We start from the raw sequence: 27821 nt of genomic DNA, 5'->3' as shown, positions 1-27821 counted from the left end.
AAATAATTTCACTTTCTTTTTTTTCAGAATCTTGTTTTAGCGCGTTATTATATAACACGGTTTCCGCTCTGTGGCACTGTCTTGTCAGAACGAGTTGGGCATGTATCAGTAGGCCAGTCACCCCACAGGGACCCTTGCTCTTCTTCTACGCTAATTTTAACACACGGAGGCTGAACTTACATAGCTCTGCTGCCACCTTCAGGAAAGTCACATACCAAGAAGAATCTTATTTCTTCTGTTCCCAAGAAGTACAAATGTGTGCTTCATACTTTGATGTTTCCCTTTACTATAGTAAGGGGTCCTAAGATGGTATTTGATTCTCCTGTTCTTTTAACACAGAACTTCAGAGCTGTGACAGAAAGATAAATGGCACACAATAGGACGGTTTTATAACAGATGCAGTTGTGACAGAAAACAGGCACAAAGAAATTTGAGCTTTCATATAGAGATCACTCAAACTTTAAGGATCAAAATCTTATTTTAGGGGTCATTACTTGTAGGTACCCACTGGCTCCCAGCTTTATTGATCAGCATGTCCTTGAATGTTCTGATCACATTGGAAGTTGTTCATTTGCTTCCTGCCCATGCTGCGAAAAAGAAAATATGCACATCGCCCTTTAAACATGTCTCATATGAGAAATCAGACTCCAGCATCAATTGATTGACAATTCCACTGACATGATGTCGAAGGAGTGCCATGAAAGGGCAATTCTTGTAACTCCCGCATGGTACAATTGTCTAAGGGAATTGACAGTGACATAGCTCTGCATGCTTACACATGAGTAAGAGGCCAGCATTCCCTTGCCATAAGCCCCCTGACAATTATGGGGAGTTCACACATGTGGCATTTCCAAGAGGGTCCTAGTTTCACCTGAGATTTACACATAGCACTCATTATTTTCCACTATGTTAGGAATTACTTTAACTAATAAAGTGCTTACTATTATCTTACAGTTCTTTAGACTTCTGCTTATAAAGCATTGTAACCCTACGAGAAAACCACACATTGTGTTTACTGTGTGCCAGAAACTGTTAAATCTTCCTTATCTTATTATGCCTGCTTCACAGAAGGAGCAAACCTAAAGCAAAGAATGTTAAAATTACAGAATAGTAAAGAAGGGCCTCTATGTCCTGGTCTTTCTGACTTACTTTTAGACACTAAACTATATCTGACCTTTTAAAATATAAATATCTCTACATTGTTTCATGAATTACAATATGCTTCTTTTACATGTTGCCTGGATCTAAAATTTTACTCATCCTAAAAGTAAATGCAGCCATGCATCCTGTAATGATGGGAGTACCTCCCAAGAAATGCATTATTAGGCAACTCTGACATTGTGGGAACATCTGCACATGCTTACACAGATCTGGATGATGCAGCCTGCTATTCATCTGGGTGAGATGGGTTAGCCCATTGCTCGTGGCTACAAACCTGTGCAGCATATCAAATACTGTACTGAATATTGAGGCAGTTTTGCCACAATGGCAAGTATCTGTGTATCTAAACATATAGTGGGGAAGTTTTTTAAAGGGTGTGCCTGTATATACCACTTATAGAGAATGGAGCTCACTGTACTGGAAGTAGCTCTGAGTGAGTCAGTGAGTGAACAGAGGGTGACTGTAAAAGCCCAGGATATTACTGTGTGCTACTGTAGACTTCATAAACACCATACACTTAGGCTACACTAAATTAATTTTTTTAAATCTTCTGTTTTCAATAATAAATTAACTGTACCTTATTGTAGCTTCTAGTTTATAAAACATTTGTTACTATACTAGAGATTGAACTCAGAACCTTCACACTAAGCTACATCCCAGGCTCTTTTGTACTTTTTAATTTTTGTATTTTGAGACAGAATCTTATTAAGTCACTAAGTTGGCCAGGCTGGGCTTGAACTTGCAATCGTCCTGCCTCAGCCTCCCAGAATCCTGGCACTGTAGATAAGCACCACCACATCCAGGTCTTATACAACCTTTTAATTTTTTAACTTTGACTTTTCTGTAATAACATTTAGTTTAAAATACAAACCCATTATATAGCTGTACAAAAACTTCTTTCTTTATATCTTTATTCTAGAAGCCCTATTTTTATAATAGTTAAGATAATATTTACACCTCTTTTGTTAAAAACTAAAACACAAATACATACATTGACCTAGGCTTGCACAAGGTCAAGATCATCGGCATCACTGTCTTCCACCTGCACATCTTGTTGCACTAGGAGGTCTCCAGGGACAACAGCACTCCTAGAGCTGTCACCTGGAATGACAAGACCTTCCTCCAGAGCCCTCCTGAGGGTCCTGCTTGGGGTCTTGCTGAGGATGTGTCACTCTGTTCAGTGACATGCCCACAGCATTTGCTTCACATGTTTGTTCATCGTAGACTGGCTTGTAAGCTCATAATGCACCATAAGCATTCCTATTAGTGAACACCTGTCCACAGTGGAATCTTTTCAGGCTACTTTTGCTGAGGTCTGCAAAAGCTTCAGATAAGCTTTCATTGTAAATTTTCTAAGAGATTCGTCCTTTTCTTCTCCTGAAGTTTCCTTTTCTCTTGCCTCTTCAGCTCTGTATTCACAGGCAGTAGACATTTTTCAGGTCCATTATAATCTGATGAGACCACCATGTGTATGAATGAGGCCCATCATTGTCTGAAATGTATTTGCACAGAACGTGACTGTATTCACATATACTAGTTTTAAGACAAAAATATGACTTCAACAGTAAGTATGGCTTGGGAATTACTTAGTAAAAAATAACTTATTGAATTAAGTCTTTATTAAACATTTCTTATACCATATCTTAAAGCACTTTGGTTGAGCTAATTACTACAGGTAAGTGAGAACTCTGACACCAGTCTCCCGTTTTGAAAATGTCCTGAAGGATCATGTATTAGTCTCACATTTGTGTAATTGGATCACATGAATCAGACTACTGAGTCACCATGTTCATTTGTCTGTTGTCAAATAAAAGGAAACAATCACGCTATTGAGGATGTGACCTTTTTCTGGCATTGAATTATGAAAGGAATTTGTCATTCAGCTTCTTAGGATTTAAAAAAATGGAAAGAGGTTTGAACTACTATTCTGTAAATGACACAGACAGATTAAATGGTAGGTTTCTTTTTACATCAGTCCTTTTGCAAAAGACAAGGAATAAACTGACCTAGTTAAGCTTTTTGTATAGGAGCTATGTCAACCAGGATTTCACTAGAGAGGCAGGATGAGTAGGATAGTTTTATACATATACTTAAATATATGAGCACATGTCTATACACACAGACACAAATACATATATATGGTTGACACATATATACATATACACATGTATATGTGGCTATCGACATATACATGCACACACACATATATATGAAGATATATATTGCAAGGAATTGGCTTACTTAGTTGTGGAACTAGCCAGGCAGACTTTAAATGCACAGGGCAGGCCCTCAGAGAGGGCAGGCTGGAAATCCTGGGCACAGCCTGATACTGAGTCCACAGATAGAATCTCTGATTCCCCAGCAAAGCCTCAATTCTGCTCCTAAGGCTTTCAGCAGCTACTATCAGCCTTACTCAGCCTACCTAGGGTGCTCTCCCTTCTTTACTACTGTGCTACTGATTATAGATCTTACACCTACTTCTTACCTCTTACCTGGATCAGTGTTGGACTGATTACCTGGAGGCTATGGTCCAGCCAAGTTGATACCTAAATCCAACATCATAGGAGAGTGTACAGGTTCATGTATTTGATTGCTCTCTCATAAAGTCTAACAAGAGAAAATAGAGTTTAGAGAACTAAAGTTTGTGTTACTTTTATAATTTTAAAAGACATTTTTAATTCTCTAAAAAAAAAAAAAACTATGGAAGTGGATAACATTTGTTAGTTCTTTCTCAAGAGAAGATAATCCAGGAGAGGTGCATTGTAGAAATGGATGGTGGTTCCTCCCTTCAGTTCATGTCTGCTTCTAAGGCTTGGAGAGATAGGATGTATCTTAAAGGAGCCTCAGCAAATGTGAGGCCCTTGTTAAGAATAGCTAGTCCCTGAGTAAATTGCAGCCTTCCACATGGTTGGTCAAAGAAGGTATGTGCCCCAGGTATGAGGCGTGCAGGTCTGCAGTGAGACTGAAATTGTTGGATCTGGGTGTCTTCCCCTCAGCAAGCTCTTCCTCTGTAAATAGCTGTACCACAGATAGCATTTGCAAACTGACCCAAAACATCATCTCAAGGAGGGGGTTTCTTTGGGTACAAGAGATCAAACTCTGGACCTTTTGCTTACGAGGCAGGCACAGTGCCACTGAGCTAAATCCCTGCCCTTGAGTAGGAGTTTTATATCTGCCTAAACCAGGCATCACCAAACTCCTTGTGTTCACATGCCCTTAGCAGCTGGGTAAATTTTTCATAGCACCTCTAGGCCAAAAGAAATACCTAACAATTCTGGTTTTTAAAGATTTAGGTCCAAACAGCATAATAAGATAATTAATATCTTAACAATTTAATAGTCATCTGTATTCGTCATTTTCCCATTGCTGGAACAAAATATCTAACACTCACAACTTAAAAGAGAAGTTAATTTGGCTTACAGTCTCCAGTGGGTTCCATCCAAAATCACCTGGCTCCAAGGCAGAAACAACAAGGTGGAAGGCCCTGATGGAGAACAGCTGCTCATCCCATGGCAGCCAAGAAATAGAAAGAGAAGGGAGGAGCCAAGAACAAGTACATCCTTCTACCTCATGCCCCCAGTGACCCACCTCCAACTAGGTCCCACCTCCTAACAGCATATTTAGCTACTGAACTCATCAGTGGATGAATCTACTGAGAAGTATGGAGCCCCATGATCCAAACACTTTCCCAACACATGAGACTTTTGGACGGACATTTTAAATATAAACTATAGCATCATCTGAAAAACTAGTTCACATAAACTGGAAAAAAATTTTATTTTATTTTTAAATAATTATGGCCCTGATCCAAATAGATATGTATATTTGTTTTTTGGTGGTATGTTTTTCTTTGACGTTTTCTTTTAATCGTAATATCTAAAAATTCCAGCTTTGTAGTGATACAATATCGCTGAAAGGAGGAGCACACAGTTTCCATTAACACCGGGGACAATTAAGTTAGTGACTCACAGATGTTGAGTGTTACTGTGTTTTCCTCAAGTTTTTAAAATATTCTAGTGCACCCTTACGAGTTTGTTGTGGCACCTTAGGGTACCTTGGTGCACAGTTTGGGAACTGAATCCCTATGCATTTATACAGAGACCTCGAGTTCTAAATAATGTGATTTAAAACCCCAAAACACTTTCAAGATTGAATCAGACCTTTTAGATATTTCCTCATTTTACTTGAGACAGATTCATGTTATTTAACTGATAAGGAAACACTATATCTCAATTTAAATTAAATATTCTTAGGCATGTTCCTGCAGCCTTTACTTCCCCTGCCATACTGAATTAGAGACCTTTAATTTTTATATACTCTTCGTTTTCTATTATTTCTTTATGGTCCATTCTTTGCCATACTGGTGAGAAAGAATTTAATGTCCTTGTGTCAAGAAAGGCCTATTTATTCTGACAAACTGATCAACCTCCAGGGTGTTCCTGCACCATGAAACTGATTTTATATCTCATCCACTGGCTAATAAGATGTGAAGTGCTTTTCTTGTCACGCCAGAAGATCAGACTTGCTTCCCTTGAAAGCAGTGAGCAAGATCACATTGCATGATCTCGGTGACTGAACCCTACGGTCCATAGTGTTCCAACAGAGCGTGTCAGAAGAGAGTGATGGGATTGAAGCAAACCTAGAAATTAGCAGATACGCTTGAAAAAGAAAACCTCCATAGGAAATGCTAGGACCCACCTCACTGTTCACTATTTTCACTTTCAGTTCAGAGAAAATAAAATGTCAGGGACTAAAACCTGGGGATGCTGGTGATTTGTGTAAGGACATCCTGACACACATTCTCTTTCTTCACCCTGAACCTTTTGGTAAAATTGAAATCCCACAATGTTTCACTTCAGTTTCTCTGCTGTGAGAAGAATTTAACACAAGTTGAACATCCCTAGCCAAAAATCAAGAATGCTGCAAAATCTGAAACTTTTAAAGCACCAGCATGATACCACAACTAGAAAATCCCACACCTGACCTCATGTGACAAGTCACAGTCAAAATGCAGGGTGCACTGAAGATAACGTATAAAATTATCTTCAGGTTATTTGTGTAAAATGTGTATAAAACAAATGAATCATATTTAGACTTGGATCAAATTCCCAAGGTATTTCATTGTGTATGTGCAAAAATTTCAAAATCAAAAAAGAAAAATCTTTGTAATACTCCTCATCCCAAACATTTTAGAAAAGGGATATTCAACTTGTACCCTGAAAGTGGTTGTTTCAAGCTCAATTATGGCATATCTCTATAGATCACTGCATTATAAAATGCTTTAATTTTTTGTTTCTTATTTTCTGATAATAAAGCAATTTTCAGATTATTTTTAAAACCTAGAATTGGATGTAGGGAAGGACAGAATTCTGTTCAGATAGTGAAGATGACATAAAAGGAAAACACTTTGGGTGGGCTGTTCTTCATGAGCCCAGGAGGAGCAATGTCTTTTGGAATAAAATTGATGTTGTATATATCCTGTTTATATTGTTTTCCCTTTTCAGTACAAAGTAGTCTTATCTTAACCAAAACCAAGCTAAATACTTGGGTGATGCTGGAGAACCCTCAAGCCTCTGGAAATCTCGAGTGTTCCAGACATTCAGTGGCTTTCCCATGGTGTCTCAGAAGTCAGGTGTCCCTTGGCATCTTGGCTCCATGGCGTGTAAATGCTGCATGAAGCTAGTAGAAAAGCCTCCTGCAACCCATGTACTAGTTTCCAGCAGCTGCCATAACCAAGTACCACAGACTGGGAGGCTTGACAACAGAAACTTTGTTTTTCATAATCCACAAGGCCAGAAACCTGAGAACAGTGTGTCAGCAGGGTAATTTATTCTAAGGCCTCCCTCTTTGGCTTGTAGATGGCCACCTCCTCCTTGTGTCTTCCCAGATGCCCCTCACTCAGTGTGTTTGTCTGTGCCTTCATCTCCTAAGGACGTTTAGGAGTCATATGAAATGAGAGCCCCAGTCTCACCACTTTAAGGCCCTATCTCCAAATCCAGTTACATGCTGGAGTACTGGGGGCTGAGACTTCAACATGAAGTAGGGGTGAAAAACAATTCAGTCTTTAACAACCCATTTCTTCTTTCCATAAGAGGCTTTCAGTACAAATAATAGTCCACTGACACATTCATAGAAATCTTCAACATATACAAACAAATATTAAGAATGCACTCTGGGGGCTGGGGATTCAGCTCAGTGGTTCCACTGCCCGCCTCGCAAGCGAGAGGTCCCAAGTTCAATCCCTGGTACCAAAAAAAAAGAATCCACTCTGGAAGTAAGTTGTTTTCCTCACATCCTAACACCCTTAGCACCTTGCTGCAGGTGTTCCTTTGCACTACTGTATCTTCCATTGGACTGGAAACATTTGGAGGTAAGGAAATGTGACTCTCTGTAATCCCACTACAGTACTCAGAATACACCTTAATGGTGAACAATAACATCAAATTATAGCTTGATTTCTTTTTACAAAAAGGAATTTGACAGAGACACCATCACACAATTCAGAGAATTAATATAATGAGTTTGGAAAAAGGAAAATGTGTTGTAGCTGAATGTAACCGAATGTTCCTGATGTGTGTGTTCTTTTGCAGTTTGTCTTTTGCCGGGACTGCAAGGAAGTATACCACGAAGGAGAATGCAGCCCCCTATGTGAAGCCTCAGGAGCAGGTGCTCAGGTACAGAATGCCCTCCTCATCCTTTCAAGCAGGGTTCAGGACACTGCGGGGAAAAGAGCTGCTGCCTGGAGGTTCCATTCTGAAAACCCAAGCCACAGGGTGACAGGCCAAAGCCCTGGGAACAATAGGGCTCTGACTTCTATGACCACTATTTCCTCAGATCACAATGTAGACTCTATAGCCATTTGGGGTGTTTGTAATTCCATGATAGTTTTTCCCCAGGTGAGTGTGGAATGGGGATAAGGTTAATGTTATCAAAGGTGTCCTTAGAGGGGAGATAAAGCAACTTAACAATATCCAAATCAGAGAAATCAATACTCTCCCTACTTTTATTTTTTTAAGTGTCTTTGTATAGAATCTTTAATGAAAATTATCTCTATGAATGACTTACAGATGTTCCTCACTTTACCATAGGGTTGCATCCCAATAAACCCATCATAAATCGAAAATATTGTTAGGACAAAAATACATTGAATACCCCTAACCTACTTAACATCACAGCTCAGGGACACAGCACACTGTAGTCCTGGCTGTTACCCAGGTGATCATGGGGGTGACTGGGAGTTGTGGCTCCCTGACACTGTCCAGCTTCACCAGCAAGCTGATTGATAGTACATATCCATAACTAGGGGCAGGCCGGACATTCAAAATTCCAAGTACACTTCTACTGACTGAATGTTGCTTTTACAACACTGTAGAAAGTGGAAAAATCAAAAGCCAAACCATTGTGACTCAGGGACTATCTCTACAGAAGTATTATAATGTACAAGGAGATCATTTTTTAACAATAACATGAACTCTGCTAAATTGTATTTCCATCTTGATTAAGTAAAGATCGTGTTTCCTGAACCTTACTCTCTAATGTGCTACATCAAGCTTAGGGAAATGCAAATGTGTTTTCTTTTATTTATTCATTATGATCAACCAAACCTTAGGGGAAAGAAGTAAAAACTTCAGCACAGTTGATAAATTTGCTCATTATTTTTCTCTTGATGTAGATGTTAACAGGGTTTAAACACCAAATCTTTACAGATAAATCGTCTAGTCATTTCTTCTGTAGGAAGCTAGTAAGTAGACATAGAAACTCCGGAACATTTTAATTTTGTAGTAGAGAATGTTAAAGATCTGAATGATCTAAAATGAGAGCATAAAGAAGTATATTCCTGTATTCTGCAGATGTGTTTATCCAATATTAGCATAACTAAATAAATATAATTAGTGAATTCAGATCTTCTCATCAGATCCTAAACTGATGGCCATGAGCATATTAGGAAATTTAAGGATGAGTTGCCATTTTCATAGCAGAAGAAGCAAATTCTCCTTCTGCTGATCTATTTTAGCTCAGGAACATTCAAATCCAGGCTCACTTGGTACTGACAAGGAGGAATAATAATGGCCTGAGACTCCCTGACTCAGATTCACTATATCCCAGGAGAGTGGAGCCTAAGGGTCTGAGAAATGGGGTTAGTCTAGCAATTTACACTCATATGCTCTTAGGGCCACAGACAAGGACAAAGGCTTCTAAGAAGTGGTACCCTAATGTCTATTTGAAAACAGTACAGAAAGAGGAGAGAGAGAAGTGCTCACCCTTGAGGGGTCCAGGGCCCTGACTCCCAGAATCCCATTCATTCTTCATCCAAAAGAAACGACCGATCTTAGTATTAAAGAGGTTTTTTTCCTTTAAAAAATCATTAAAACCTCAATATTCAACTCAGAAAAATGGGAAAAAGAAAGTTAAAGTTGAACTTAGACATAGATGGTCAATATCAAGGGAACTGTGTCTACAGTGTCAATCATCACATTAAATCAAGTTTTTGTAAGGGCTACACAGCCTGCTAGTCTCTGGCAAAATACTCAAGCATATTTCCCTTCAGAATCTTGAGGGTGCTGGCAGGAAAATGAATGCTTACAGAAATACATGAAACCCAAGTTTAGCAAATATGTAGCTGTGTATTACATACACTTGGTAGAAGCCATGGCAGATATATTATCAATAGTAAACAAGATATGGATGATAGAGACAATTCCAGAAGGGAGCATTGCATGGACAAAGGTACAGACAAGAATCTCTTCTGTTCAATCCTGTATCCCTAGCCCAAGACAAAACCAGATACATAGATATTTAAATAGATGTTTATGGAATGATGGTAGCATCTATAGTGAAAAAGATATCATTTCATTTAACAAATATGTATTAATCACTTAGACATTGCTCTAGGCCCTCAAAGAGCAAGATAAAGACCTTACTTTTGTAGTGTTTCTATTATTTCATTAAATACTATAAGGATGCACAAACAGTTGACATTATAGCAATTCCACAGAGGTATCATTAACCCAGGCCATGGTTAGCCCACAAATAACACAGAATGAGGTTGCCCTCTCTAGAGATCTTGTTTAGATTAGGCTACTCTTGCTTCTAACTCCTGATCACAAGGCCAGCCTCCTATTCCTTTTACCTGAAAACAAAGTAGATCAACAAACCAACCAAAAAAAAAAAAGAAAAAAAAAAGTCTGCTCGTCAACTGTCACTGGAGAACAGCACTTGGGTCCTTTGCTGCTTCCTAAATCTCCATTCAGTCAGGCCCCGTGGGACAGTGGGTTCAAATTGGATGAGCTCATGAACAGCTATTAATGGAAAATATGACCTGCAGCATGGGGTAAGGTCACAGATGGAGCCAGTGTGGGCCTTGGAGTCCAGTATCAGTGGGAACCAGGATCATCCTCACCAGAAGGGACAGGAGGAGGAAAAGGCGCTTCATGAACTCTGTGAACTGGACTTTCTGAGGTGTAGGACCTTATAACAGGAGGAATAATCATGGAGGGTCCAGCATGGCCAGAAATGGGCCCAAAGCAGGACGGGAACACAGACAGACATCTCTTGTCTTCTCTCCCACACCTTCTGAGTTCTTCTTGCTAGTGCCTCCTACTGGCCATACCCAACTGAAAGCCAACCACAGAGACCCTAGAGACAAAGCCCCTTGGAGTCAGCCCTTCAGGTCAGGGCAGAGGACAGAAGAGAATATAAAATAACCTACAAGTTGTGTGGGCTAATTTCCCAGGGCTCCAAAGGTTTCCTTATTTCAACCATAGTTACTCTTGGCTGTGGAAAGAGGTGAAACAAACAAGCTGATTTATCAAACTGCAAGACCCAGTTCCATTTGGTAACAGAGAGAAGGATTTTATTTTAATAGAACTCCCTTATTTCTGTTCCCTGCTTTTCTGTCAGACAGCAATGGTCTCAGGGAAGACAACCCCTGTACTTCCACTGACCTCAAATCTTTGAAAAGACATCACTCCACACATCTAACAATCAAAACTAATTGGAGTCCCCCTTACAAAGAAAGGGTTTAGATGCATCTTTAAGTCTGAGTTTTGCTAATACTAACAAAATACTCTCATTATCCCTCTTCACATCTTATTTCCAATTCAATTCACTTGCAGCATTTTTCTTTTCAGCCACTTGTGACTCCTTTCCACTATTCTTCCCTTTAGCACTGATTGGTTTCTGTTCTTTGATATTACATTCTCCAGCCAGGCAAGCCCATTTCTTCTGGGGTCCAATCAACTTTTCCTATCGGTTAGGCAGCTTGACCCAAAACTTAATGCATTTTTTGATTAATGCAATAATTTTTTATTAAAAAAAGCAAACTCAAAAATTGATTTTAAATTGGTTTTAAAATATTGAACAAGCTTTAAGTTGAAAGTGCTGAGAGTTTGGGAAATCAGCAACAGAAGATCAATCCATCACGGGCTAATGAGAGTCTGGACCAATTTGCTTTCTCTCATTCTTGCCTGCTGTTCTTTCCCATGTTCTGGGTCCCTTCGTGTATTCCCCCTAAACAGTGCCTATTAACTCACCACATGCTCTTGCAAACCACATAGATTGATTTATTCTCCCAGTGGTCCTGAGTAGTTACTGTTAGTCTCCCTATTTAATGGAAGGGCAAACTGAGACCTCAATCTTTAATGACACTAAAGCCACAGAGGAAATCTATTTCAGTGGCTATGCCTGACCAAAGTAGTTTGGAAACAGTGACTGTTCTCTCATGTTAATAAATAGACAGTGTCTAAGAAGACTGTATCCATCCCTGCCTGCCAAGCTCCTACTCAACCATCAAGGCCCAGATCATAAATCTATTCCTCCATGAAATATCTGCCCACCCCATAACCTTCTCTATGCTTTAAGACAATTGCACATACCAATGTTGCATATTCAGCACACTGAAATATTATTTCCCTCTCTCTTTGCGAAAAGACTGAATTTGTTAGTGCAGGGTTTGTGACAGTAACATCAATATCCTCCAGCACCTGGCACATAGTTGCTACTCATTAAATATTTGTTGAATGAATGACAAGTCCCCACCTCTGAAAGGTTCCACCACTTCCCAGCAGCACCACCTGGGGACCAAGCCATTAACACCTGGGCCTTTGGAGGACATTCAAGATCCAAACTATAGCAGACCCCAGTGGTATCAGCTTTTCAGCTTGATTTTTTATTTTTCAGTGCCTCAAATCCATTTGTTTATAATATTTAATATAGACATGTATTTTTAAACATTGAGAATTAGTTTTTCTTTAAAAATTTAAAAACATCTGTCTTAATCCATTTTTTGCTGCTGTAAAAGAACACTGGAGACTGCATTGTTTAGAATGAAAAGAAATTTGTTGGCTCACAGCTCTGAAGTCTGGGAGTCCTAGATCAAGGGCCAGTACCTGGCCAGAGACTTGGGTTGCTTCATGGCAGAAGATGAAGGCCAAGAGAGAACCAAACTCACCCTTGTTGTCCCACCTGGGAGGTGGTACCCTTATGGTCTAATCATCTCTTAAGGATCCCACTTCCTAATATTGTTCCAATGGCAGTTAAATTCAACATGAATTTTGAATTGAGGTTTGAATCATTCAAATCCATAGCAATTCCATAGGTGGAATTTTGGTTATACTTTGTACATTTGTACCTTGTGTGCCTTTTAACCTATGTAATCAATGGAAATAAGGAAAAATAAGGATATTCTATCAACATTCATAAAGTACTTATTATGTACAATTCACCATTACAGATACAACATTAATGAAAGCAGACATGGCCTCTTACCTTATGAGGTTTATAATCTAGTAAAGCAAAAGAAGAACAATTAAACAAATAATTAAAATATTGTATGCCAAGATGCACAAGACAGGAGACTCAAGATGCCACAGACACATAGAAGTGACATCCAACCAGTCTTCTGAGGGGTTCAAAGAATGATTCACTGGAAGAAGTGAAATGTGAGGCCTTTATGGAGAAGCTATTCAAGCAAGGAAGGTACCTAAGAATGCTCTAGGAAGAGAAACAAGATATGCCGACTTCTAGAGATAAAAGAAAATGGCACATTCAGCAAAGTGAAAGAAGCTCACTTAATTTTGATATAACATGGAAGCAGATGGCAATAGGCCAACCTAGAGATGTGGGAAGAGGCCAACAAGTAAGGAGCCTTATAAGTCACATTATGAAGGTTGATGCTAAAGGCAATGAGAAAGCATGAAAGGATTCTAAGATTGACATCATCAGGTTGATGTTTTTCAAAGATCACTAACTATAAGAAAAATAATTCATAACAGATGGTAAATAATAGGTAGTGTTTTCCAGGAAGAAAACTGAGATTCTTGAGATTTGGTGGCAGAAAGGGTACTGCAGTTACAACGGCCAGTCCTGTAACACCTTGAGCAAGGCTGGCCTTTCAGAGTTGTTGAGCATAGGGTAGGAGGGCTGGGTTTTATATCCCCGTGTATAGACCAGTTCTGGGATGTGAGCCACTCTCTTCTCCTCCCTGCCCACTAGAGTATGTATGCCCTGGATGAAGGAGTTTTCTTCAGCACACAGTTCCTGGACAGACTGAGCAGAAAACCATCTGGGACTAACAGAGCCAGTGTCAGGGGAAATGAGTGGCCCAGTCCTAGACAAAGGATCTGGTCGGTCTGTGTCCACTGCAGCCTACCCTTGCACTGCCTAGAGACATTTGTTCCCTAGAACAGGAAAAAATTAGAGAAGTGTAGAAATGAAAGGTGAGGCAGTTCACACTGCTGCTGCAGATGGTCTTGAGATTGCAAGTGACTCTTACTAGCTCTCCCTTCTCTACTGCCCATTCTACATTCCCCACCCTCAGATCAGCACCTCCAGGTGGTTACCTGGTGGGGTTGCATAGATGCTCACCTCTGATGGGTCCAAGGTCCTGGTTATATGCCATTATAAAACCAGGATCACCATAATTGATTATTTGTTATGACAACAGGGTACCAAAAGATGACACAGTGAGTCACAGAGGTGCCAAATGTATCCTGCCCATGGATATACTCTATTATTCAGCCACAGCACTCCCTGCTCCTGATGATCAGTACCCCTGCCAGGATGGTGACTCTTTGCCTTACCTGCCAGTGACTTAGCAAATGAAATATGAAGTGATAGGGTGGCTGCCATGGTTTGAAGTTTCCTAGAACTCTTGGTTTGTTCTCTGCTAGAAGTGTTCCCATGATGGAAACCAAGACATATATATCTGCAAGGCCAAGCTGCACAGGTAGAGAACACACATTCCTCAGTGGGTCACTGGCAGTCATGATCAATGGGACTATTTCTGCTTCCAGTCCTTGATTCCTGAACCACTGTATTCCATGTACTGGAGACATGGCACCACATGGGGGTTGTTGATTTAGCATGCGAACCTCACCTTAGAGGACAGCTCCCATCTCACAGGATATCTCAGCTCCATGTTGAAGACTGGTCCATAACTCATCCGTCAATGGCTTCCGTGTAGTATGATATAGGGTAGGACCAGAGTTTCCGGTCATGTGCCTCCTGTGACATCTCCTTCACCATGAGTGGGTGTCTTTGGTCCAGTGCGGTGTTATGAGGGGCCCTGTGAGCCTGCACATGGTAGAATTGCCTGAAAATTTGTTGTCAAGAAAGGCAAACATGCCAGAATAGCAGAAAATTCCTGTAAGATAGAATTTTTTTCCCCTTCCAGAGTGACATGTAATTGATATCAGTTGGCTCATTGGTCTCCTTGAGGGATGGAGCCATGCTAAGGACTCAGTGCTGGCCTTTATTGATGGCAGCTTACACATTGGCAATGGGAGCAGCAACCTCAACCTTGGCAGATGAGTGGTAGGGCCTTGGAAGAGCTTTCTTTTACACCCACAATTGCTACACTCATAAGCTTATTGAAGCAGGACTGATGTGGCCAGACATAGATCCTAGCAAAGGTCAAATATCAGGATCGTGCTGTCTGGTTGTTCAAGAAAGCTTCTGTGATGACTGCTGTCTTATGAACATCAATATGTTGTACAAAGATGCTCACATTTCATACTCCCTCCCATAGGTCTACAACATGCCTCCTCTGCAAATGTCCTTCTCTTGCTAGTCCAGATTTTCTCTTTTCATGCCTTTCATCCTACTTCATGATCTAATCACCTGTGAAAGGACCTCACTTCCTAATACTGACACATTGGTAATTACATTTCAGCATATGAATCTTAGGAGAACAAAAACATTCCAGCCATAGCAAGTGCATTGCCTAAAGCTCTGCTCATTGAGAGGATTTCCCCTCACCACTCTTCCAACACTAGAGAGAGATTAGTGAACAGCAGCCATCTGTCTTGGGCTTGCACGAACATGCTTGACAAACTCAATTGTGCACCAAGCTAGGATCTCTCATCAGGCCCCAAAGAATCCCCCAGCCCTGCCCTCACCACAGGGTCATGGTTGTGAGCCCAAGCAGAAGTGGCAGTGCCACAGTGGTACATAACTGGGGCGTCTGGGCCACCTGCTGGTGCAATTTCTGAGTGCCCTGTGATCCTGCTTGTGCCCAATCCTGGCGGTCCCAAGTCCCTCTTCTGATGGACTGCCGCTCAGAAACTCCATCTGTAGGTCTCAGTAGCATGCCAGAGGATCTTTTTCAAATGTGCATCAGTCTCAGTGAAGAGTGCTAGAGACCTGTATTGGGATTCATTTACTGGGTTGCAATAAATTCTCCCACCCAGGGATACCTGTAATCCCACAGGTTCCGGCCTGTTTGGACAGCTCCAGGGGCAGAATGGCTCACAGAGCAGCAGTTCCCTTGCTGCCCAGAGCCCCTTTCAATCTTCCAGTGCTCTGTCTCATCCAGATATGCACGGCCCAGTTTTGGCCTCCAGGAGGAAGATGCTAACTCTGGCCCCATTTTCAAAGTCCAAGGATAGCTCCAAGTACTAACTGTCATAAGGCAGGTTCTTGAGAAAACAGATTCTGAGACTCTGTGCAGGAAGCATCTTGGAGTGCTCTCAGGCACACCTTAAAGGAAGCAGAGGTGGCCAGAGTAGACGGAGGGATAGGCTGAACCAACAGTGGTGTGGAAGCATCAGAAGTCTGAGGGTGGTTAGTTTGGGAAATGAAATGGTTCCCACCCATTCCTTCAGTGCTAGGAATCAAACCCAGGGCCTTGGGGATGCAGGCAAGGGCTCTATCACTGAGCCACATCCCCAGCATCCTGAGTTGGCTCTTGAGAGTTGTCTGCCTTGAGATCAGGAGACATGAGGCCAAGCTTTAGAGCACATCCTCTGTCACTGGATGTGAGCTGCCCTGCCCTCATGCAGACTGCCACTTGAACAGAGTAGAGCCCAGTGACTGTGGTCAATCCCTGGATTGTGTCTCAGATCTCAGCTGAGACTCATCAGCAGCCAGTATTCCTGGCAGTAGAGGAACTGAACCTTAGTCCTGAGGTGGGCTCCGGGTGCTGGCAGTGCAGGACCTGAGAGCCACAAGGGATGGCACAAGGAGGGGAGTGGAGTGATATCCTTGTGCACACAGACCCAGAGCCTGGCAACAAATCAAAAGATGGGTTGGGAGAAGTAGTCAGATTTCCCACTTGGGAAATTGGTGCCATCCACTGGAAAAAGAAACACAGGAACAAAACAGCTTGATCAGGGAGCCAGAAGTTCAATGTGGGCAATTTCACAGAGGTGTTCAGTGGGCAGAGGGTGGGTGCAGAAAGCCCCCTCAGAGGGAACTCGAGCCTGAGGCCAGCAATAAAGACAGGAGATGGCTCATCTCCAAGTGAATGTATCTTATTTCCATTCCTACCCAGCTCCTCCACTCTATCGCCAGAGACTGAGCTACAGGCTGTGCCTCCCTCATAGAGGAGGTAAAGCAGCAAGGGTCCAGAGAGCCTGAATTCTTGGAGATATTTGCCCCACCCCCATTCCTTGGCCATTTTTTGCTGTCATTCAAGTGCAGTCCCCAAAGAGGAAGATGAGTGAAATTTACTACCTCCAGAAATCTAGATCCCCAGTTACTTCGGGGTGTATTTCCTGAATCACTTTTGGTTTAAATAAAACAGCTTTATTGATGCCACTTCTGAGTCCTTGACTCCCAACACAAACAAATGGATGTGCAGACAGGACAGAATGGTGGTGATAGATCTCCATTAGAGTAAGTGCCTCCCCCCAGCTCACCACTCCATCCCAGAGAGCAAAATAAATGCTGAGGATGACACCAAACTCTCTGTAGTGCCTTTCCAAAGCACTTAGCCTCTGAGAAAAGGTTTGCTGTGGGGAGCAGAAATGGCCCTGGGCTGGTCGTCAAAAGAATCAGTTTGATTTCCTTCACTTCCAACCCAGCCATTCAATTGCTTACAGGCCTTTTTCCTCCCCTGCCGCATGGGGCCAGTAAGATCTACTGAGCTATAAATAATGAAATGAGAATGCATGTGATACATTTTATAGGTTGTAAAGTGTTACTGAATGGTAAAACTTTGGAGTTTAAGGGTTTTTTTTAAGACTGGATGTTAAAAAATGTCAGGCACTGCAGAGAGAAAATGAAAGGAAAGATTGAAAGACAAGTGAAAGCATGCCTCACACACCCTGGCTCTTTTAGTCTATTTTCTATTGCCATAACAGAATAACTGAGACTGAGTAATTTATTTTAAAAAAAAAAGAGAGAGAGAGATTTGGCTCACAATTAGGGAAGTCTGAGTGTGGCACCGTCATCTGCTCAGCTTCTCCCAAGGGCCTTATGGCAGTTCAACTCGTGGCAGAAAAGGGCGTGTGGAGAAGAGAGGGAGGGGACAAAGATACTGATCTGTTTTATAAACAAGAGAACTAATACGGATTAGTAATTCCTCTCAAAGGCCCCACCTCTCAGCATTGCTGCACTGGCAAGCAGATCTCAGTGTGCATTCCAGGAGAGACAAACCAGCGGTGACACATTGGATGCACCTTTGCAGACAGATTCTCACTGCCAGACCCAGGCCCCTGTCTCTCCAAGATGCACCCTGTACTCTCCTCTGCTGGGACTGTCGCTCCAGGACAGGCAGTACCAAGTGCCTGCTGCAGTGCAGCACAGGGCTTCCTCCCTCCAGAAGCCAGGGCACCGAGGGTCACAGTGCAATGCGTCCCCTGAGATCTCTGATTTTGGCCTCAGCCAGTGTCAGTCCTCCCCTGAACCTGTGCCAAAGTCCTCGCCTTGACAAGTGAATCAGAAATGTCTCCCTAAAAGTGGCTCCCACTGGGTCTTGGGATCCTGGCACTTGCTAAACAGATTTCTCAATGTCAATTCCTCATCTGAACTCGCAAGTCCATACCCTGTGTACCAGACTTCATAAATGAGCTGTTAAAACAACTAGGTAGTGTGTGAAACATGTTTATAGAAACGTGTTGTCACACATATACACAAATATATCACACACACCACATACCACACTATTCACACTACACAAAAGACTGCACACATATACTTGTTGCATACTCTACACACCACACTACATATCATAACACATAAAAAACATCACACATACACATCTCACAGTACACGCCATATACATCACACACCACACAAAACACAGTACACACATAAATGTCACACATACTGCATACCACACACACTTAACACCATACCATACACCACACAAAATGCATCACATACACACCCCCACTAAACACTGTACACCACACAGATCACACAGAACACATCACACATACACTTCACACACTGCACACTATACGCCATATGTATACCACATACCACACACAGGCACAGACACATACCACATATCAACACACATACCACACGCTCATACACAACACATGCAGTGTATGTGTGCACATACCACACACTACACACACATGTACTATGCGCTCATACACACGACACATTCACTGCACACACCACACACACACACAACACACACACACACACACACACACATCATACACACCAAGAGACTTTTTTGATCTCCATTGAAGGAACACATGCCCAGGCAAGTCCGAGTCTGTCCCCGCTCAGAGGGAAACTGCTGTGGAATGCTTCTGGTCACCAGGTGGTGCTAAATCCTTAAAGGAAATGCTGTATTTCACAAGAAGCAGAAGTGAAATACCCTTGTTTAACCTCACAAATATGTATAATTATTGTCAAAACCAGATCTAAAAAAGAAAATTGAAGTGACCCAGAAAAAGGCATGTGAGCACCCCTTGAGCCCCTTGCCTCAGCACTGGCAAAGACAGAGGGGTGAAGGGAGATGGAAGAACTGTCCACGGAGCACCCATTCTGAGAGAAGAACAGCTTTGAAAGGCTATGGGCCAGTCTACTACAAACCCTTCATTCACAGCCAGGTTAAAAATGGAGTGGGATGCTGCAGATTGTTGCTGCACAGAAATGCCTGAATAGTATGAGGAAAATGGCACATTACTCTATCTGATACTTCCCCACGAAGGAAGCCAGGTCAAATGCAAGGGCAAAGGTACCTGTGTTTAAATTGACCCTGTGTTCCAGGTGTATATCTCCTTTCTTCGGGCAAGAGCCCGTGGTTCCCAGCCTTACTCTGTGAGGATCCTAGGCCAGGGGAATGGGGTGAAGTCAAACCTTAAAAGTGGGTTTCACCCATGACCAGTTGTGACATTTGGTTTTGTGTGTCATTGTGGCTGTGCCATGTTGCCCAGGCACTGGTTCAAACCCTAGTCCAGTGCTGCTGTGCAGATATTTCTGTGTCTGTGGCTGCATCCACAGTAGCTGACTTTAAGTCAGGGAGATGAGGGTGGGCCTTGCCCTGTCTGAGGAAGTCTTTAAAAGAGTAAAGCTTTCCACAACACAAGGAATTCTGCTTCAAGATTGTGGTGTAGAAACTGTGCCTGAATTCCCACCTCTGTCTTGTGCTACACATTTTGTATTTGTCAACCCTCATGGTCCCATGAGCCAGTTCCCTAAAATAAATCCGTGAATCTTACATCTATAGAGATGTATCTCCTCTCAGTTCTGTTTCTCTGGAGAACTCCAGTTGATGCATTGGCCATGGTGATCATTAAGTGACTTACATCATCTCTCAATGCCACACATTCCTCATCAGTGATAGGATACTGTAAAGTCAGGCATATTTAATGGAATAACTCATGCACTGTACCCACCTCCAGGCCTGACAGATGACAAGGAGCTCAGCAAGGTCTTCTTTCCTCATCTATCCACATGGAAACATCCATACTCCTAGCTGGATTACATCAGTTTGGGAGATACATTGTTCAGAGCTCACCCTTAGCTCCCAAAAACCTCTTCCTCTCTTTGTTGATGGCAGCCTGTGCAGACATCCTGCTGGTAATAGTTTTTGAAGTAGGGCACACAGACAGGGCCTCTGTACTACCCAGGAACAGATTAAATCACAAATGCTTGGCCATACCCCAGGGGGGAGGGACCTAAAAAGCCCTCCAGGGGATACTGGTGGATGATTCCGTTTGAAAGCCACTGCTCTGCTAACAGGGAGTCTCCACACAAGAATGGTGTGTTAGCTTGTCATTTATTTATCTGTCATCTCTTCTGTTTATCAGTCTCCCCAGTGTCCAGCATAGTGTCTGGCCCATCTTGAGCAAATCTTTGTCAAATTAAAGAACTGTGGGGGCCGGGGATTTAGCTCAGTGGTTCTGCCGCTTGCCTCGCAAGCACAAGGACCTGAGTTTAATGCCCGGTACCAAAAAAAAAAAAAAAATTAAAGAACTTTGATATCAGCTGTAACAAAACTTAAGAGTCTGCTCTGTACCAGGACAGGTTGACTGTACACAAAGGGCCAGCTCTGGCCCCTGCTTTAATTTACACTGGCATCCTGCCATTGCAGCTTCCACATCCAAACTCCTGTCTTTGCTGATCATTTTAGTTACTGATGACCTAAGACAGCAGTGAACTAGAGATCTATATCCAGTAAACAAGTTAGCTTACCTTTCTTGCTCAAGTGTAGATTTTTCCTCTTTTGTCAATTTATAATAGTTGAACACAAAGCACTTTAAAAATTCCCAATAAATGGTACCTATTAATAATCTTGCTACTTAATATTTATGTTGTTCCATTTCCCCCATCAATCTCAAAACAGTTTGATGGACATTATTTTACTTCCCTTACCCTTTACAAAGCATTTACAGCCCCACAGAGCAGGACTATTTAAGATCTAATATGTGGCTGTTATTATATAGGCCATTAATAGCAGAAGTCACCACTGTGTTTATCATCAAAACTTAATCTTCTAAAGTGCATCCTAAAGTGTGGCCCAGTAGTCTAGATTTTCATTTAGTGCTGCCTGGTGTCCACCCAGCTCCTAGCCAGACACTCCATTAAATCCAAGAATTCTGATTATTTATTTATTTAAACAATAAATTTCACACAGACTTCTCCAAAAAGTATTGTAATAAGAGAATGTTGCAAGAACAACAAAAGTCTTGGGGACACCTTTTGTGGCTAATCTGGAGGCTCCCGAAAGGTGAGGCCAGTCTCGTGATTACCAGCAGGGGGCAGGCTGCTCGCAAGCAGTGCAACCGGAACCTTGACTTTTCAAGCAGGGAAGGCTGCTCTGCAGACAGGTTTCAGTAATTGTATGACGCACTCGGTTTTGATGTTCTGGGCACAAATTTGGCTTTTAAAACCTCTATGAGAACACATGTAATTTCAAGAGAGACTTAAGGCCAATCCAGGCCTTCCGTGATCTTTTCCGTTTATGCAAATTCCCATAGTTTGTTTTTGGTGCGAGGGATCAAACTTGAGACTTTGCACTTGCGAGGCAGGCAGCAGAACCACTGAGCTAAATCCCCGGCCCTGAATTCCCATAGTTTTAATATTCCCACCTTGATAAACCAGAGATGATGGTATTCTGACCACAAAAACAATGATCCTGATAATATAAAACACACAGCATTCAGGGTATACCAAGCTCTGTGCTGAGCTATCTGTGTGTTTACCCTGTTTCCTCACAACAACCCTGTGAGGTGTGTGCTGTGTTTATCACTCTTCTGCACATGAGCAGAGATTTTGGTTAGGTCTTCAATGCAATCATCTGTACAACAAAGAATGAAGCTAGGATTGAAACCCAGCCATGATAACCCCAAGCCCTGCTTCTGTGAGGCAGACATCTCTAATTGTTCACTGAAAAAAGCAGCACTGTTTTTTTTTTTAGTTCTTTTATTGGTACATTTTAGGTATACAATTTGTTTACATTTATCATTGGGTATTTGTACCTGTACATGATATATCTTGGTTCTTATTTTTTTCCCCATTACCTGTGTGCGCTTCACCCCCTCCGCCCTTCCCTATTTACATAGATTTCATTTCCATTTTTTTTTTCTTTTCTCATAGTTTTTCCTTTCCCTCTTTTCCTTTCTCCTTCCCCTTCCTTCACTCCTTCATCTTTGGACCTTTTTTCCTATTTCAAATTATCGATTATTCATTTTAATCATGTTAACCCTTGTTTACACTTTCAGTTTCTCACACTAGTGAAACTATTCGGTATTTACACATGTGTCCTATTTATTTCACTTAAGAAGATGGCCTCGATACGCATCCATTTAGCTATAAATGACTCTAGTTTTTCATTCTTTATGGCTGAGTAGTATTCCATTTTATTAAAAAAACACATTTTCTTTATCCAGTTTCCAGTTGATGGGCACTTGGGCTGCTTCCAAGCTTTAGCTATTACAAACTGTGCCACTATGAACATATATATCACATATATCACTGTGGTATGATTCTTGTAGTTCTTTGGGAAAGATACCCAGCAGGGGAATAGCTGGGTCAAATGGGACCTCTAGTCCTAGTTCTTTGAGGTATCTCCATACTGATTTCCACAGTAGTTGCACCAGTCTGCACTCCCACCAATGGAGAAGGGTTCCTTTCTCCCCACAACCCTGCAAGCATTTATTTGTTGATTTGTTATTTGTTGATAGCAGCCATTCTTTGTGTGGTGAGGTGGAATCTCAGTGTTGTTTTCATCTGCATCTCTTGAATGACGAATGATGTTGAACATTTTTTCATGTAATTTGTTTGCTGCTTTTACTTCTTTGTCTGAGAAATGTCTGTTCATTTCAGATGCCCATTTTTGAATTGGGTCTTTCAATTTGGGGGGGGTCTGATTTTTTTCAATCTTTATATATTCTAGATAGTAGTCCTTTGTCTGAGGTACAGCAAAAGCAGCACTATTTAAGACAAAAACAATTATCCTTTCTTGAGCCACAAATTTCCTGCCATGTCAGTACTTGACTTTGCCAAGGCAATTGGACGCTCTCTCCTCTTCATGTTTCTCTGTCTTTATCCTTCTCTTTCTATAAATACATAATATACAGATATATATCTCTGTGTCTATATATAGTATAGTATACTATAGTACTATATAACATATATAGTATACTATACTATATATAGACACAGAGATATATGTATAAATTACTGGAAATTGCTATTTTCAGCCAGAAAATATGTAAGAAGAAAGATTTCTCCCATCCTGCTGGCATGCACACACACACATACACACACACACACACACACACATCCTTGCCATGTGTGAACAGTAAGCAAGCACAGATCTCTGTACAATTACCCTAATTGTACACACCATGCTCTATCTCAGGGGTAGGACAACAATGCTGAATTACAACAAAACCTTCCCCTCTTGGTGACATAGTAATAAGTCACTGCTTCATAGCTTGATGACTAAGGCCATTAACATAGGGCAAGTTTAACCAACCAACCATATTACTCTTCAGTCCCCAAGTGACATTTGCCATCTGGTGAGGGAACAGTTCCCACATCTCCTGCCCCTCACAACTCCAGTGGCATCTTAAGGATTCCAATTTCCGGACCCCACCCCAGACTCACTGAATTCAAATCTCCAGGGTGTGATACAGGAATATGCATTAAAGTCCCTGGGAGGCAGGCTTGGAGGTGAACACCTGTAATCATTCAAGAGGCAAAGGCAGGAGGATCACCCTAAGTTCAAGGCCAGCTTGGGCTACATAGTGAGACTCTGTCTCAAAACAAAACATCCCTAGGTGATCCTGAACCAGCGGGCATCCAGCCACTACTTCAGATCATTCCTGAAGGATTTGAACATTAGCATCAAGACAGTCTGATGCAAAGCAAAATTGTGCTCATCTCCATAGAAATCCTCCAGGAACTGACAGATCTAAAACAGTCCCTGGGCACAGGTACCCCAAAGCAGACTGCTCCCCCAGTGTAAAGTGGGTCCCTGACTCCCCAAGGATCCCCCTGGTGGAGATGGGGAGCAACAGAAATGACTGAAAGGAGCAGCAGGGGCCTCTGGAAGGACTCTGTTTTGCCAAGGAAGAAAGTAGCCTGATTATTAAGTGGCAGGACAATTAGGGATGACAAGGCAAAGAAAGGCATTGGCTTTGGCAGTCAGGGCCTTTGCATGTACTTTCTGAGACGTTTGTACAGGTTGGGCGGAAGTGAGAGCCAGCTGATAGCAGTGACAGCAGTGGCAAAGGTTCAGGATAGCAGGCACCCTTTGGGGTCCCAGGAGGAAGTAGGAAAACAAGTGGGACCCAAAGACACGGGCCTGGGAAGAGGGAGGCTCTCTCAATAGTTTGCAAGGACCTCTAGGTCTCTGTCAAGTGTCTTACCCTCCCATGCCCTGGTCCTCTCTGTCACGTGTAACATTATACTGAAAGAAATAAACTGTTGTTGCAGGAGCTTGGGAGTAGAATCAGACAGCCCAGGATTCGGATTCGGATCCTTACTCACAGCCTGTGTAATCTCACTGGGACTGTGGTTTCTTCAGATAGCTAAGGAGAGGACCTGCCTTTAAGAGATCCTTCGCAAACTAAACTCAATATTCTAGGCAAAGCCAAGGCTACACAGCCCCCTCCTAAAGTCGTAGGCACATTCTTATTGCTTTTGTTTTGGTTTAGTTTGGTTTTTTGGTACTGGGGATTGAACCCAGGGCCTTGACATTTAGCTACATTCTCAGCTTTTTAAAAAAATTATGAGACAAGGTTCTTAAATTGCTATATTGCCTGGGCTGGGATTGAACATGTGATTCTCCTGCCTCAGCCTCTCATACTACTAGAATTGAAAATGTGAGCCCCCATGCCTGCTGTTACTGTTTCTTCTTGAACTTTTCCCTCCTGGGCACAGGATCCTCTCCCATACGTGCTCTCCAGCCCTGTGCCAGATGTCCTGGCACTATTCTGCCTGCCGCTCTGTGCTAGCCCCTGCTGAAGTCCAAGTCATCAAATTAGTGGGAAAACTGGCCACAGGACAAGAGCGCTGGTGCCATGAGCATGTGAGCAACAGAATATAGCATGCCATTCCCTGGGAAAGGAATGCTGAAATGTGATTTCTGAGTTTTGTGCAGAACTGGTTACTATCTTGTGCAGCAATAAAATCAGGCATCTAACCAAATTAGGCACCTATTTTCTACCAGAAAAAGAACATCGACATTGAACTGTTTCCTACAGTTAACTCCCAAAGGCTCTAGGCTGTAGGTCTGGGCCCTACCTATTTGCAGGTAATTGGTGGGACTGGGTTAACCCACCACCCCAAGAGACAGCTGGATAGGCAGAGCTGTTAGGCAGGCTGTGAGGCTAGCACTGGCTTAGTACTAAAAACATTTGATGCTGTCGTCATTTTTGCCTTTGTTTCTGAGGTTGGGTTATTTTCTCCCGCCCTGGGCTTGCCCTCTTGCCTGTGGTGTTCTACATGGGCATCTCCCTGCAGGTGTGTCCTTGGTGCACCTGTTGTCTTGCACGTGCTTTGCAAGCCCCTGGGCAGCTTCAATGTATTTTTCAGAGTAGACAGTTTTGACCCCCACACCAGTTTGTTCCTATCCCTCACTGCCTCCCGTCCCCACCACAGGCCAACTGCTCATCCTCTCCCCTAACCACATCTTCTCCCCACACGACAGCCTTAGCTTGTCAAGCACCCCCTAATGAGGGCCAGGTGGACTGGACATGGAGTGCAGTGTGGTGGTGCTCAGAAAGGATACTGGGTAAGCACTGGCCTATTGCTAAGTGAGTTTGTTCTGAACATTAGATCTGAAGTCACAGGGCTGGTGGCCTCCTCTTTTCCCTTTGGCTTCCCTGCAGAATCGGACTCACTTTTATGATTTCAGATGAATGGCTTAATATGCAGCTTGTGCCCTGACTTACCTGAAATCAAGTCTCTCAGAACCAAGCACCAACACATAAAGCCTGAACAGTAAAGCACTAAAGCTAAAACTTAGCATCTTGTCAGTTTGGTATACAGTCTCCTTGGTAAACTAATTTGGCGTCTGGAGTTCATAATAAAATTACATGTGTGTTTGCATGTGGTTGAGGTTATTCACTGTCCATTATTCCTGGGGAGATTTGCTGTAATGTGCCTATCCCCTAAATTTATAAAAGGTGATGAAAATTGAGCCATCTTCCTGAGCTGAGATTCTTATTATTGAAAAGCCCCATTGTCCTCATTGATCAGACTAGATCTGATTCAGGCTCTTTTCTGGGCTCTTTTATTCACTTGTTCTTAATTTTCCAGTTACAAGGCCACAGGGCCTATTACCCAGTAGCAATGGCAGACAGAAAGCAGGGAGCTGCAGAAATTGCAGGAAACAATCGCTTCTCGGCCTTTTGGCTAAGATCAAGTGTAGAGATTGCAGGAAACCTGTGGCTGCTCCTGCATCCAGAGAGAACCACAGTCCCCCTATCAGGAAGCCTCTGCTGAGTGCCCAGTAGGTACTGGCTTGGGCACTGCCCAGCTGCTGGCATGAGATCACCAAAGCTGGCTTGTCAGTACACATGTGACCTAGTGATAGATCATCCACATCAGGATACTCTTAAAACAAGGACTTTTTAAGAATTTTCTGGGACAACAGATATAAATGAGTTTTGGTCCAGGTGTTTTAAATGTAGGTCTTACAGTTTTTGGGTACAGAGGGGAGATGACTGCTATTGAAGACAGTTGTACTCAGTTGAATCCCAAGAGCAAGGGCTACTTTGTGCCACACAGGGCCACCTGGGACACACTGGAGTGAGTCAGGAGGAGAGAAGCAAGAGGACAGTGAGCGAGAGCCTTTGTTATGGCCTCTGTAGGAAAGAGTGAGGGAGGAGGTTAAGCAAGCTTAAGGGAGCTATTTCAGATCACTTTAGTGGTTCTGGAGAACGAGGCCTGCCCTAGTTGTCTGGCACCTGGCCTGGAGTGAGGAAGGCAGAGGAATGGGGGCCCAGAGTGTAACGCCTAAGAGAGGAAGTGTTAGGGTACAGGCTCTGGGTTGGTAGGTTCCCTGGTGAAAAGCATGCCCAGCTCTAGGAAATGGGAGCCCTAGGGAGATGGGCATCCTCACCAGATCAACAAGGCTCCAGAGGTCAGAACACTGAAAGAGACACACACGACATACAAGGCACACCAAGAAATATGGCCACCCTGCCCGTACCCTGAAAGTGGCTTCACACCCACAATATGCATCCTGTCCCCTACAGCCTGCCTAGCTCCTCTCTCCCTCAGTGTCCTAAGACAGCCCCACCCTTCCTATGCAGTAAACCACACTCAGCCTAGGAAGTGGCTGCCCACAGCTGCAGACCCCTGGCCCCTGGAGCAAGAGGAGAGCCTTCAGTGTTTCCCATATGGGGGCACTGTACATTCATTTAAAATGAGGAAGAGTATTTTGTTCATAAATAAAACTCTTCAAAATACGGAGTCTGTCTCAGTCAACTAGGGCTGCCACAATTAAGTACCAGAAACTG

At 42.6% G+C, this 27821-nt stretch overlaps 1 protein-coding gene across 1 annotated transcript in view; it reads left to right on the top strand.

The window, feature by feature from the left end:
* The window catches only part of Prkn (parkin RBR E3 ubiquitin protein ligase), a 1513344-nt gene that overhangs the window by 1473788 nt on the left and 11735 nt on the right, over positions 1-27821 (top strand). Inside the window, exon 10 of the mRNA XM_087188172.1 lies at positions 7752-7835. Coding sequence (XP_087044298.1) covers positions 7752-7835 — 84 coding nt within the window. The remainder of the gene's footprint in view (positions 1-7751; positions 7836-27821) is intronic.

The sequence above is a fragment of the Heterocephalus glaber genome, unplaced genomic scaffold (genome assembly GCF_053883595.1).
Source record: "Heterocephalus glaber isolate CG9 unplaced genomic scaffold, H.glaber_assembly_v1.0 deba00001523, whole genome shotgun sequence".
Taxonomy (NCBI): Eukaryota; Metazoa; Chordata; class Mammalia; order Rodentia; family Bathyergidae; genus Heterocephalus; species Heterocephalus glaber.
Note: the sequence above shows the minus strand (reverse complement) of the source record. Positions and strands in the feature narration are given on the sequence as shown.